We start from the raw sequence: 13,203 nt of genomic DNA, 5'->3' as shown, positions 1-13,203 counted from the left end.
TTTATTATTTTGTATTTGCATCTAATTTTTAATTTTATAAAATGGAAATGGTAGAAGTACTACTATTGAAGTTTCAGTCTGAATTTTATATTTTGTAGTATGTTACAAATTCAAATCTGAACCACGTGAATGTTCCATTAATGTAGAGAGAGAAAGAGAAAGATGGTTAAGGATAGTGGGGAGGTGTAAAGTATTTTTGGAATAAAGAAAATAATGGAGAGGTGTAGAATATTTTTGAAATAAATTAAATTAATGAGGAGGTACAGGTCCCACTTGGGGAGGTGTAGGGAGCAACACCCTAATATTTTTGTTAAGTAAAATGGACATCAAATTTTTCATTTTGAACATTGATTATGTCTTGATAATTAATTTTTTTTGGTAAATATGTTGATAATGAACATTGTTTTTAAAAAAATTCGTTGATAATAAATATTTTTTAAAATTTGTTAATAATTCTATTTTTTGAATTATTTTTGATAATTTTGCCAGTAATAATATTTCTTCAAAATCTATTTATATTTTGATGGATAAATATGTTGGAGGAAGATTGGTGTGAAAAGAACCAAGAGATCTTTAATTATACCTATGCATTTATTATATTGAAGGTAATTTGAAAGGAAGCAAACTTTTTGCAGGAAAAGTTATTAGCGTCTATGTGAAAACAAGGGAAATAAAGACCTCAATCCAAAAAAGAATGGATATATCTAGTTTTACATATTTTGATGCACCATCTTTTCGTAGAGCTTAAAAGTGAATAACATAAAATTAACTTTGAAGTTTTAAAATGATTTTGCTAAATTACTAATGATGATAGTATTTTTTAAATAAGGCTTAATACCTCCCTTGGTCCTCGTATTTGTGTGAAAATCTCAGTTTTGTCTTCAAGTTTTGAACTGTTTCAATTGGGTCATAATTTTTGTAAAAATATTAAGCCAACACGTCAGCATACCACGTCAGTTAAACTTAACGCCGTTTAAAATATATGCATTTTTACAAAATTATGACCCAATTGAGACAGTTCAAAACTTAAAGACCGAACTGATATTTTCACACACAAATACTAAGACCAAGGGAGATATTAAGCCTTTAAATAATTGATATAGTATTAGTATTCCATTCATTAAAAATACGTATGCATGAAGACAGCGACGCTGAGAGTGGCTAAATCAAAAGAAGATAGAGGGATGGAATATGCCACTCCAACGCAAACAGGATGCTTTTCACGTCCCTAATCATCGTCAAACACACATCCAATATCAAAATCTGAATCCGAATCCGAACCCGAATTAGAATCCAAATCCACCCAACCACCATGATTTCCGATCATGCCACAGTCCCCATCTTCCTCTGCTTCTTCATCTTCCTTCACTTCCACTTCCCCGGCGTCCACTCCAAACCCTCCCTCTCCGCCACCCCCACCACGCTTTCTAAATCTGGCGACTACGTCCACCTCCAATGGTCCGGCGTCCAAGGCCCCTCCGACTTCGATTTCCTAGCCATCTACTCTCCTCCGACTTCTCCCCACGACAACTTCGTCGGCTACCGATTCCTCTCCGAATCCCCCACTTGGGAATCCGGGTCGGGCAACATCTCCTTCCCTCTCGTTGACCTCCGCTCCAACTACTCTTTCCGAATTTTCCGCTGGACCCGATCCGAAATCAACCCCAAGCGCAAGGACCACGACAACAACCCTCTGCCCTCCACGCGCCGCCTCCTGGCGTTCTCCGGCGAAGTCGCCTTTGCGCCGAACCGGGGCCCCGGACAGATCCACCTGGCCTTCGGGGACCAACCCGACGCCATGCGCGTCATGTACGTCACGCCCAACCCCCACGAGACCTACGTGCGCTACGGGGAAAAGGAAGACGCGCTCGACACCGTCGTACTCGCACGTGTGGAGCGGTATGAGAGGGAGCACATGTGCGACGCTCCCGCCAACTCCAGCGTTGGGTGGAGAGACCCTGGTTATATCCACAACGCGCTTCTTACGGATTTGAAGAAGGGACACATCTATTATTACAAGGTACGTGATTTTTAAGGTATACACGAAAGTGCCACCGTTTAAGTTCCTTAAAGTTGTCTAACCAAAAAACATAAGCACGCTTTGGTCTCTGAAACTTCATCACTTAGTATCAAACTGATCTTCAAAGATAGAGCTTAATATTAGCTTAATGATGTGATTATTCTGTACAACTTAATCAAACAAAAATATTACTACTTTTTATATATTCACTCATAAGGTTTAAGACTCCGGTCTTGTGATACTCTTGCATTTGAGTATACTGAAATAAATGGAGGAATAAATAATACGTGCTCTGGTAGTGCAGAGGTTTTCTTATACCAACATTCAAATTTCCATCATATTGAAAAAATTGTTATGATTGATAAATTTGCCAACTTCATAATTTTTTTTAGAGATTAACTTTTATACACTGTTGGCGTAAATATGTTCAGCTATCTATCAATTAGAAATCATATTAAGTATATAGATTTTGAAATTATTATTGTATTAACCAATGAATTTATCATTCGAGACAATTTCTAATTGGTTGATATTGGAAATACCGTCAATGTACATATTACATTTTCTGAAGTGTATATATGATTTTATATGAATTGAATTGTTAAAACTTTTACATTGAATGAACATATCTATGTAGCTCAAACTAAATACCGTTTTAAAAAGAGTAATAGTAGGATGGTACACTTTTATTTTCATTTGACACATTATAAAGGTAAATTGGTCGTAAAAGAATGATTTTTTATATTCTTTTTAAAAAAGAAGAAATTAAAAAAGTAAGAAATGATAGTGTCAACTAAATGTAAAAATTTTATATGTCAAAGTATCATTTTTATTGAGTCAGTACGTTTCATGGTTATACTGGTGAACGAGATTTTATTTGATAAAAAGAATGTGGAATACTTGCTTAGGACAGTTTTACTGACGCCCAAGTCAGTTATTAATTTTGCTTTTGTTAGTACTAAATTGTCTGGTGTTAGTCAATTTCAGGAACAAAATTGATGTTTTGCTCACAAACAGTGAGCCCATGAATGGAGAAATGTTAAGATATTAACTGTTTAGAATTGATATGTTCCAGGTTGGAAATGATAATGGAGGTTGGTCTGCAACTCACAGTTTTGTCTCGAGGAATAGTGATTCAGATGAAACAATAGCTTTCCTATTTGGTGACATGGGAACAAGTGTACCATATAATACGTTTGTGCGAACACAGGATGAAAGCTTATCAACCATGAAGTGGATCCTCCGTGATGTTGAAGCTCTAGGTGACAAGCCAGCCTTTATATCTCACATTGGAGACATTAGCTATGCAAGAGGTTATTCGTGGTTGTGGGACCATTTTTTCAGCCAGATTGAGCCTGTTGCGTCCAAAGTGGCATACCATGTTTGCATTGGCAATCATGAGTATGATTGGCCTTTGCAGCCGTGGAAACCTGATTGGGCCACTTATGGAAAAGATGGGGGCGGTGAGTGTGGTGTGCCTTACAGTTTGAGATTCAACATGCCTGGAAACTCTTCAGAACCGACTGGAACTGAAGCCCCGCCAACTAGGAATCTTTATTATTCATTTGATATGGGAGCAGTACACTTTGTGTATATTTCCACGGAGACTAATTTCCTTCCTGGGAGCAACCAGTACAACTTCTTGAAGCATGATCTGGAATCAGTTGACAGGAACAAAACTCCTTTTGTGGTAGTGCAAGGGCACAGACCCATGTATACTACCAGTCATGAAAGTAGGGATGCTGCTTTAAGAGGGAAGATGCTGGAGCATTTGGAACCTCTGTTTGTGAATAACAAGGTCTCACTTGCTCTTTGGGGTCATGTTCATCGATATGAGAGATTTTGTGCACTGAATAACTTCACATGTGGTGGTAATGTGGGTCAGAGCACAGGGGACAAGAAAGCTTACACTGTTCATATTGTGATTGGCATGGCAGGGCAAGATTGGCAACCTACCTGGGAACCAAGGCCAGACCATCCGAATGACCCAATCTTTCCACAGCCGAATTGGTCCCTGTACCGTGGGGGTGAGTTTGGGTACACAAGACTGGTGGCTTCAAAGCAGAAGCTTGTGCTTTCTTATGTTGGAAACCATGACGGTATAGTGCATGACATGGTGGAAATTCTGGCATCTGGGGAAGTTGTCAGTGGTAATGGAGACTGTAGTATTGATGCTAACTCTAAAGCTGAAAATGTTATTGTGGAATCCACTTTGTCATGGTATGTGAAAGGAGGAAGTGTGCTATTTCTTGGGGCATTCATGGGTTACGTTCTTGGTTTCGTTACAAGTGCCAGGAAGAGGTCTGAAGAAGCCAGGAGCAATTGGACTCCAGTGAAGACTACGGAGACTTGAACTATTTATTAATGGTTGCCACCTTTTCAAGTAGGTCGTGAAAGTTCACATAAAAGGAAAACAAAATGAGATATCCACTCGATTTAGTTCAAGACTATTAAGTTGTCACCTCATACTTGAGGACATGTATTTGTATATATGCATTCTTTCTTTCTTATTTATGGCATCTGAGGCCTTTCGTATGACCTTGTGTTGTACATTATTCAAGGTAATATGAATTGTTGGATGAGACCATACTGTTGTAACAGAACAAAAGTGTTAGATATGAGTGCACTATTGATACACTAAAGGAGATTTCCACTCGTTTTTATTCAAGACCATTAAGTTGTCACCTCATATACTTGAGGACATGTCTTTGTATATATGCATCTTTTTTCTTGCTTATTTATGGCATCTGAGGCCTTTCGTATGACCTTATTCAAGGTAATATAATTTGTCGGATGAGACCATACACTTTGTAACAGAACAAAAGTGTTATATATGAGTGCACTATTGATACGCTAACTTTGATGTAGCAATAGGAATTAGCGAATTTTATCTATAAATTTTGAATATCATAGTTGTTTTTTGATACACAAACTTGGAAAGGAGAGATGGTAGCCCCTCTTGAAAGGCAAGAAAGCTGGTTTCATTGAACATACAAGATACTTTTACGCAACTCCTCAATTAAGAAAATTTTCTAGATTCAAACTCGAATCAATTGTTTATTATGGGCACATAGCACAGCGATGAGCCCAATCTATTTTTGTCATGTGTAGGATTTTAAGTCAGGGTTAGAAAAGTAGCAATATTGTGTTGCTGTACAAGTGGTCATATTCGGACAAGGAATCAACGTGGTATACCAAAATGTGCACAAAACTTACTCAAAAATATCTGAATGTGTTAGGCAGAAATATCACATGGGTAATTTGGTCATTAACTGTTTCGTTCATATGACTGTTTAATAATGATGATTCTTGATCATGAAAGGAAGAAGGAGGACCAACCAACCAGCGTCACAAAAGGGATCGGGGATAGCGACACTATTTTTGGTCGTGTTCAAAATGAGAGAGTACAGTCTACAGATGCCAAGATATTAAAGATAAGAAGACAGACAAACACACATAAACATTTTTCTCTTTCACTCATTTTTTTTGTATTCCTCTCAAGTCAAAGCAGCATTGCATGAACATTATTTCTGTGCTGCTTGTTGCTATTTCCTTGGACAAGCTTAAGCACTGATTTAAAAAAACCTTGCACCAATGGCCGCTCTACCCTTCTCAACGACCTGCAGGCATTCCAGCTCACCTTTACATCACAATTCAAAATCAAGCTTCATAGGTTTCAGTCAAAGAAACAATATTTGGCAGTTGCTTGTCATCACAAAGTCAATTTCCAGAAAGTCAATAAGAAAGCTCTCTGTGAAGAATGTTGCCAGCGACGAGAAGCAGGAACTGAAAGATCCACTTGCCAAACGAGGTCGCTTGCTTGTGTGCATTTTCGATTACTTTGTCACTGTATTTCTTTAGTTTTTGTTCTAGTGTATAATTCAGAAATTCATGTTTAATTCTCTTGGTTATATATTTTTCAGTTAGCTTTGTAAGATGTTAGTTTTGGGGAAAAAATTGTATGAAGTATTAAGTGGTGCACCAGGACCATGTTCAACAGTAACACTTTTCGAGCATATATCAAATTAAACTGTCAATGCGTATAATAGCTGACCTAAATAGTGGCTTCTTATGATGGTTACTATAACACTTTTAGGAGTTAGGAGTTGAATTGAATCTTACATTACCAAAGATTTTCTCCCCTTCTTTATGTTTTTATTGAGCTAAAAATATGAGATGTATTATTAATAGTCTGAACATTGTTTTTATTTTTCCTGTAAATAAGGTCCTAATTAATAATTCTTTCTTCACATTTGCAGATACTTTCTATGAATTTATTCCAGATTCTGCATCTATTGCTTCAAGCATAAAATTCCATGCCGAGTTCACCACCCCATTTTCTCCGGAGAAGTTTGAGCTAAATAAGGCTTTCTTTGCAACTGCAGAGAGTGTTCGTGATTCTCTCATCATAAATTGGAATGCAACAAATGACTACTATGAAAGGAAGAATGTCAAGCTAGCTTACTATATGTCTATGGAGTATCTACAGGTTCTTACTGGGTTTATTGAGGCAGAGGTCATTTTCATAATAAATGATTATCAATTATTAATTTCAATTAATGTCTTCCGTTTCCTAACTGTTAAGGGTAGGGCATTGCTAAATGCAATTGGGAATTTACAGCTCTTGGGTCCTTACGCCGAGGCTCTCACAAAGTTGGGTCACAATTTAGAGGACGTGGCTAACAAGGTTTATTTATATTAAATTTTCTTCTCCAGTTAGAAACTATAAAGTGATTTAATTTTATTTATGAGTTAGTCGTACTGGTAGCAAGTTGAGCAGAACTAATACTATTTTTTCCATTTCATCAAATTGTTATTTATGGGTTCAACTCCTCCACTATTAAAATAATAACAACTAACATTTGTCGATAAAAAAAACAAACTTGGATTTTACTGGTAAACTTGCATTAACCTCCACATTTTTAGGAAGACTTTTGATTTCTATTGAATTTAGTAAAACTAAGCATAGAATTGATCTCTCTTGTATAGAAAATACATATAGGTAATGTATTTATAATAATGAGAATGTGGGCTAAGCCCAAACACAAATGAATATGTAAAAATAACATGATTAACATAGGGACTATCTTTCCCTAATTAACATAAAACACAATATATCTAATACTCTCTCTCAACCCCACAAAATCGGCTTATAAAGTGAGGTTTGCACTCACTTATATAGTCTAAATTGACCTTAATTTTAGTTGAGTTGAGACTTTAAACATCCCGTGACGTCAAGGTATATACATCTCGAGCGTAAGACTTGACATTAATGGGTGGTCCGATAGTGGATGGAAAGCAACAAATCTTGCTAGGATAAATTCTAGCAATGACTGTGATACCATATTGAATATAGTAAAACTAGGTATAGGATTAATCTCCCTTGTGTAGAAAATGTATATAGTGTAATATATTTATAATATGAGAATGTGGACTAAGTTCAAATACAAATGATTATCTAAAAATAAAATAATTAACATAGATATGTAAAAATAACATAATTAAACAGAGGCTGTTTCCCTAATTAACATAAAATGCAATATATCTAACAATCTCCATATATAGATCCACTCTCAGGAAGATTTTGACAGAACGAATACTCATATCTAGATTCATTGCCCATTCCATTAAACTCATCTTAGTTGGTCATCTGGTCAAGCCATCTACCTTAATACCATCTTAAAATGTAGATTCAGGCTTAATTTAACCTGACGGAATAAGTTTGCAAGGCATGTTTGCACTTTACTTATCTATCCTATTTTAGAAAAACTACTAATTGATGTAACACTAAACCACTACTTTTGAGGTTGTAATTAAGGAAACCCTAAAGAGGTGGCAACTAAGATGGGTAGAACTGACTTCAATTAAACAAGTAATCAAGTTTACCAGTAAAATCCATTTTTCTTTTGTTGAATCAAACTCCTAAGACTAAGATAAACTGTGCAAGGACCACATAACCCTTCAGGAGCTACAATCTTATGTACATACTTTCAATAATTGAGTAAAGCTTCATTAAATGCAAATTCATGTGAAATCCGCAGGAGCCAGATGCTGCCCTTGGGAATGGTGGATTGGGTCGGCTTGCTTCTTGCTTTCTCGACTCCTTGGCCACTTTGAATTACCCTGCATGGGGATATGGACTTAGGTACAAGTATGGTTTATTCAAACAACATATAACAAGGGATGGACAGGTCGAAGTTGCTGAAAACTGGCTTGAGGTATATTTTATATGCATGGTTTCATAGTTAATGGCTTGAAGCCACTTTTGATATTAAATTGGGCATGCATTGTTCTTTAGTTGTTTTGTTACTCTTTTGGGTGATTCAGTTGCTATATTAGCTTGTAAGAAGTTCTTTTGTTGATTCATTGACCGATTTGTTTCTATGCAGATGGGAAGTCCCTGGGAAATTCTGAGAAATGATGTCTCTTATCCTGTTAAATTCTATGGAGAAGTTATACCAGGGCCAAATGGAAGTAAACAGTGGGTTGGAGGAGAAAATATATTGGCTGTTGCTTATGATGTTCCTATTCCAGGATACAAAACAAGAACAACTATAAACTTGCGATTGTGGTCCACAAAAGTTTCACAGGAAGAATTTGATTTGCAAGCTTTTAATTCTGGGGATCATGCTAAAGCATATGCTGTTTTGAGGAATGCAGAGAAGGTCTAACCTTTGGAATATTGTGACTGTTGAATGAACAAATGTCTAGTTTCTCCTTGTTAGAAATTGAATTTGCACCTTTCATGTACTAACTGTTGAATTAGCACTAACTTCAGTTGACTGTGTGCATAAATCACAACATTATGCTCACTTTTTTAATGTTATATTTCAAGCAGATCTGCTACGTTCTGTACCCTGGTGATGAATCAATAGAAGGAAAGACTCTGAGACTGAAGCAACAATACACACTTTGCTCTGCCTCTCTCCAGGATATCATAGCACGCTTTGAAAAGAGATCAGGAAAGAGAGTAAATTGGGACACTCTCCCAGATAAAGTGGTTGTGCAAATGAATGATACTCACCCAACTCTCTGCATTCCTGAGCTAATTAGGATATTGATCGATGTCAAGGGTTTAAGTTGGGAGAAAGCCTGGAATATTACCAAGAGGTACTTCCTTTTGCAAAACCTGTGTATTCACCTTGTATTTAGAAGATATAAAGCCATTGTTGAGATATCAGCTAATATCTTGGTCGCTTGGTAGTGTAGGTCTTTAAAATGATATTAGATCCCACATTTCAATTCTTTCCATCCGTTTGTGTTGAATTTCAGCAAAACCAAATGTCTTAGTACACGCTTTAAGCCCAAAGGGCTCTTTCTAAGGGGAAATACTTCCTTTTGGAGAATTGTTGTTTAAAATATTATTTACTTGTAAAGGGTAGTTAGATTTTGTTCTGAATTTTTCTTTTTAATCCTTGGCTTCAATTTTTTTAACAAGACTTGCTTCAGCTACTGATAGAATATGTAATGTGTATGTTAGGAGGAAACATATTAAAAAGTAGTTGTTAGTTGGGTTGTTAGGTTGAGTGAAATTTTCTATATATAGTTGGGGGATCTTTGTATGCAAGGACGTTTTTTGGATATTTGGAGCATTGTTGATCATTCCATCCTGTGTGAAGGGGACATTGTCCCTTGGATGCATTCATGCTGTACTTGTTGCCTAGAATCAATAATACGAGATTTATTCAGTGAGTTTAGGTGTTTGCAGTGGTTTTCCTGGTTTCCTCTATCTAGACATCTAACAGCTACATTGACCAAGGACCAGTGTGCTTAAACAAATAGAGTAGGTCCCTGTCTTTAAATTTCAGAGCCTCTCAATAATAACATTTGTAATATATATTGAGTGCTTTGTTGATTATTTTCCTACATAACTATTTGTTTGATTTTATACATTTTCTGATCCATCTTTTAATGGATCTTCTGTTAGAACTGTTGCTTACACAAATCACACAATTCTACCGGAAGCACTAGAGAAGTGGAGTTTGACACTTTTGCAGGATTTGCTTCCTCGACATGTGGAAATAATACGAATGATAGATGAGGAGGTATTATTGTTCAAAATGAGACTTTGATTTTTAGATTGTCATATTATATAAGTTCTTGGTTCATTTGTTCATTCACATATCATTCTTTGTGAAATCTTATCTTAGTGTTATGAATGCTTGCATTGCTATCCAGTTGATACATGAAATCATTTCTGAGTACGGGATAGATGATCTAGACGTGTTTGAACAAAGACTTAAAAAATTGAGAATACTAGAAAATATCGAGTTGCCTAGCTCAGTGATGGAACTACTTAGTACAGAAGAGACTTCAACTGTTGATCCCGTGAAGGTAATTGAAGTTGAAGATAATGATATAATGGCAACTGAAAAAGAAGAAAAAAAAGACGATGATATCGATGATGATGATGATGATGATGAAGTAGGAGAAGAGGGACAAGAAGAAGATAATGAAAACCTATCAATTGAAGAGGATACAGACAATAAAGTTGAAGTGAGGTTCAAAGTTGATCCAAAATTACCAATGATGGTTCGCATGGCTAATCTGTGTGTTGCTGGTGGGTTTTCTGTAAATGGTGTAGCTGCAATACATAGCAAGATTGTAAAAGATGAAGTTTTTAATGAATTTTACGAGGTAACACTAAAATGATTTCACTGTTTTCAAGAACATTACTTTCTTGGGATCTCACCGTATGTAATCCAGAAAGTAAAATTCTCATCAAATTTCATCATCGTATGACTTTTGACAGTTGTGGCCCGAGAAATTCCAGAATAAAACAAATGGGGTGACTCCTAGAAGATGGATCCGTTTCTGTAATCCTGATCTTAGTAAAATAATAACCAAATGGATTGGAACAGAAGACTGGGTAACGGATCTTGAAAAATTGGCTATACTTCGCAAGGTAAATTAATTTAAAATGATATTTGAATTAGATAAGTTGTCCATGACATGATTTAACCTCCACAGTTGGACAATGAATATATGTGCATGACTGATTGATCATATATTTAGCTTCATAACGACAGCAAGCAATATAGTTGATTTGTTAGTTAGTGCACTACCTGTGCATAACCTGAGGTAATATTTTTGTCCTTATTGAAATTATGGGGTTTTAGATACTGGGAAGAAGATATAAAAGAGAATGAAACACTAATTGATATTAAGAGAATGAAACAGTGTATGTGATAACTAATCCTAAGAGAAACTTATCATAATCCTAATGAAAATATGGTAACCAACCATAAGAGATAACGAGGAAATAGAGAAACTAATATTAGAGGATAATCTAACATATCATGAGACATTTCCTATATTGTAACAGTTTCTATATCTTTTCTTTAAGAATTTTATTTACCAGTTTGCAGATAATGAGGATCTACAACTAGAGTGGATAGAAGCAAAAAGACGAAACAAGATTAAGGTTGCATCATTTCTTAAAGATAAAACGGGTTATGTTGTCAATCCAAGTGCAATGTTTGATGTACAGGTTGGCTTTCTGTCACCAACCACTTCATTCCTTTCTTCCACTGTTTTAGTTAACATTCGTATTGAAGGTATGGGGTTCATATTTGGTCTAGATAAAGGAATGGATGCTATTTTATCAGTTCCTCCTTGTTGCTTGAGTAAACCTACAACAACACAAGCATGCTTTATTTGTGAAGTTGTTTACTTTTGATAGTTGCATGATAATTGTTTAAAGAAACTTTGTTTTTATTTTTTTCATAGGCAGTGGCATTATAGAAACTCTTAATTTGATATGGTATAATTTTTTCCACATAAGAGAAGGGCCGCAACCTAGTACTGTTAGTTAAAATCTCCCGTGCTACAAATAACACCAACCCTTTGTGAGAGATTCTGGCATACTATAAAAGTGTAGCAATCAACCATGCAAATTTTGCTTAAATGTTACTCTAATATCACGGATTCAACTTTTAATGTAGTGGTTTTAGTGTGTTACATTTTCTCCACAAGTACATGTGATTATTAACAAAAATAAAATACATCACAAACTGAGTATTGGCCAATTATTAGGCTACACATGAAAATTCGATCAGGGCTCAATAGAAAAGAAGTCTTACATAAAACCTACCTGGGAAAGTGGGATAACCATTAAAATTCTAATGACACGTTTCTTCCTCACTCAATCAAGGTTAGAGAAAGATCTAATATATACATTTTCAGGTGAAGCGCATTCATGAATACAAACGCCAGTTATTGAATATCATGGGAATTGTTTATCGCTACAAAAAGATGAAAGAATTGAGTGCTGAGGAAAGAAGAGAAATGTTTGTTCCTCGAGTTTGTATTTTTGGAGGTAAAGCATTTGCAACATATGTTCAAGCTAAAAGGATAGTAAAGTTCATCACAGATGTAGGAGCTACAATCAACCGTGATCCAGAGATTGGAGATCTTTTGAAGGTAAGATTCAGCATAGGGTAAAGATTTTTAAACATAGTGTGATGTACTTAATAGTCATTCAAATTTTGGTTGTGTGCCTGACGATGGTTAAATAAAAATCTGTTTTGGTTTATCTCGAATGACACTCTGTAAATGGGTAATTCCTGGATTGAATACCATTGAGGAAGGCTTTTGCTTTCTTCTGACCTCACACACACGTGGTCTTAAAATCTCTTCCTCTACCATAAGAAGAAAGAATCTATCTATGTTATTGTTCACAGATGGTTTGGTTTCCGTCTAACATGATAAAGGTTAAATATCCCATTGAAAACTGGACTAAACTAATTAACGGCTTTGTTCTGATATTTTGGGCTTCATAATAAGTATAAGAAGACACCCCCCCTGCTAAAAGTGAAGATATAGGATGTTGTCTTTAGAAATTTTCAGGTAGTTGGTCATTCCAAGTCTCCAATGAAAAGATAAAACAATTAGGACAAAGTGTTAAACTAGCCCTTTTTGGACTAAGACTGATTCTTGTCTCAATCTAATGTCCAGGTTGTATTTGTTCCTGATTACAATGTTAGTGTTGCTGAAATGCTAATTCCTGGCAGTGAGTTGTCCCAGCACATCAGGTACTTTTCTTTATTTGCAAATTGATACCAAACAACACAGAAAAGGGGAAAAGAAAAAAAGAACTCTTATATTATTTCTCAGTCTGCCTAAACGAAAGAGAGGAGAAGAAACCCTCAACAGGTGATATGCCAGCCCCCTTACACATGCTG

At 35.8% G+C, this 13,203-nt stretch overlaps 2 protein-coding genes across 3 annotated transcripts in view; both read left to right on the top strand.

Annotated features, from left to right (window-relative positions):
• Positions 1-1,131: 1,131 nt before the first annotated feature.
• LOC106768964 (probable inactive purple acid phosphatase 9) lies at positions 1,132-4,782 on the top strand. The gene is made up of 2 exons (XM_014654380.2): positions 1,132-2,020; positions 3,096-4,782. Exons 1-2 carry the CDS (start codon positions 1,313-1,315, stop codon positions 4,371-4,373), a joined length of 1,986 nt encoding a protein of 661 aa, XP_014509866.1. The 5' UTR covers positions 1,132-1,312; the 3' UTR covers positions 4,374-4,782.
• Positions 4,783-5,327: 545 nt separating this feature from the next.
• Positions 5,328-13,203, top strand: part of LOC106769260 (alpha-1,4 glucan phosphorylase L-2 isozyme, chloroplastic/amyloplastic) — a 9,624-nt gene continuing 1,748 nt past the window's right edge. Inside the window, exons 1-12 of one of the 2 annotated variants that reach the window (XM_022783169.1) lie at positions 5,328-5,831; positions 6,280-6,536; positions 6,642-6,707; positions 8,062-8,238; positions 8,410-8,685; positions 8,859-9,130; positions 9,948-10,065; positions 10,199-10,657; positions 10,773-10,925; positions 11,382-11,510; positions 12,206-12,442; positions 12,977-13,053. In XM_022783169.1, coding sequence (XP_022638890.1) covers positions 5,615-5,831; positions 6,280-6,536; positions 6,642-6,707; positions 8,062-8,238; positions 8,410-8,685; positions 8,859-9,130; positions 9,948-10,065; positions 10,199-10,657; positions 10,773-10,925; positions 11,382-11,510; positions 12,206-12,442; positions 12,977-13,053 — 2,438 coding nt within the window. In that variant the 5' untranslated portion in view covers positions 5,328-5,614. Of the gene's footprint in view, positions 5,832-6,279; positions 6,537-6,605; positions 6,708-8,061; positions 8,239-8,409; positions 8,686-8,858; positions 9,131-9,947; positions 10,066-10,198; positions 10,658-10,772; positions 10,926-11,381; positions 11,511-12,205; positions 12,443-12,976; positions 13,054-13,203 lie in introns of both variants that reach the window. The other variant, XM_014654797.2, reaches the window with a different exon arrangement.

This window comes from Vigna radiata, chromosome 7 (genome assembly GCF_000741045.1).
Source record: "Vigna radiata var. radiata cultivar VC1973A chromosome 7, Vradiata_ver6, whole genome shotgun sequence".
Taxonomy (NCBI): Eukaryota; Viridiplantae; Streptophyta; class Magnoliopsida; order Fabales; family Fabaceae; genus Vigna; species Vigna radiata.
The sequence above is the reverse complement of the archived record's forward strand: the minus strand, read 5'-3'. Positions and strand labels throughout refer to the sequence as shown.

Bases quoted from the DNA above. Each gene is read 5' to 3' on its own strand.
- LOC106768964 (XM_014654380.2), top strand. From the start codon at position 1,313: ATGATTTCCGATCATGCCACAGTCCCCATCTTCCTCTGCTTCTTCATC. The intron at 2,021-3,095 runs GTACGTGATTTT...GATATGTTCCAG, and splicing joins GACACATCTATTATTACAAG to GTTGGAAATGATAATGGAGG.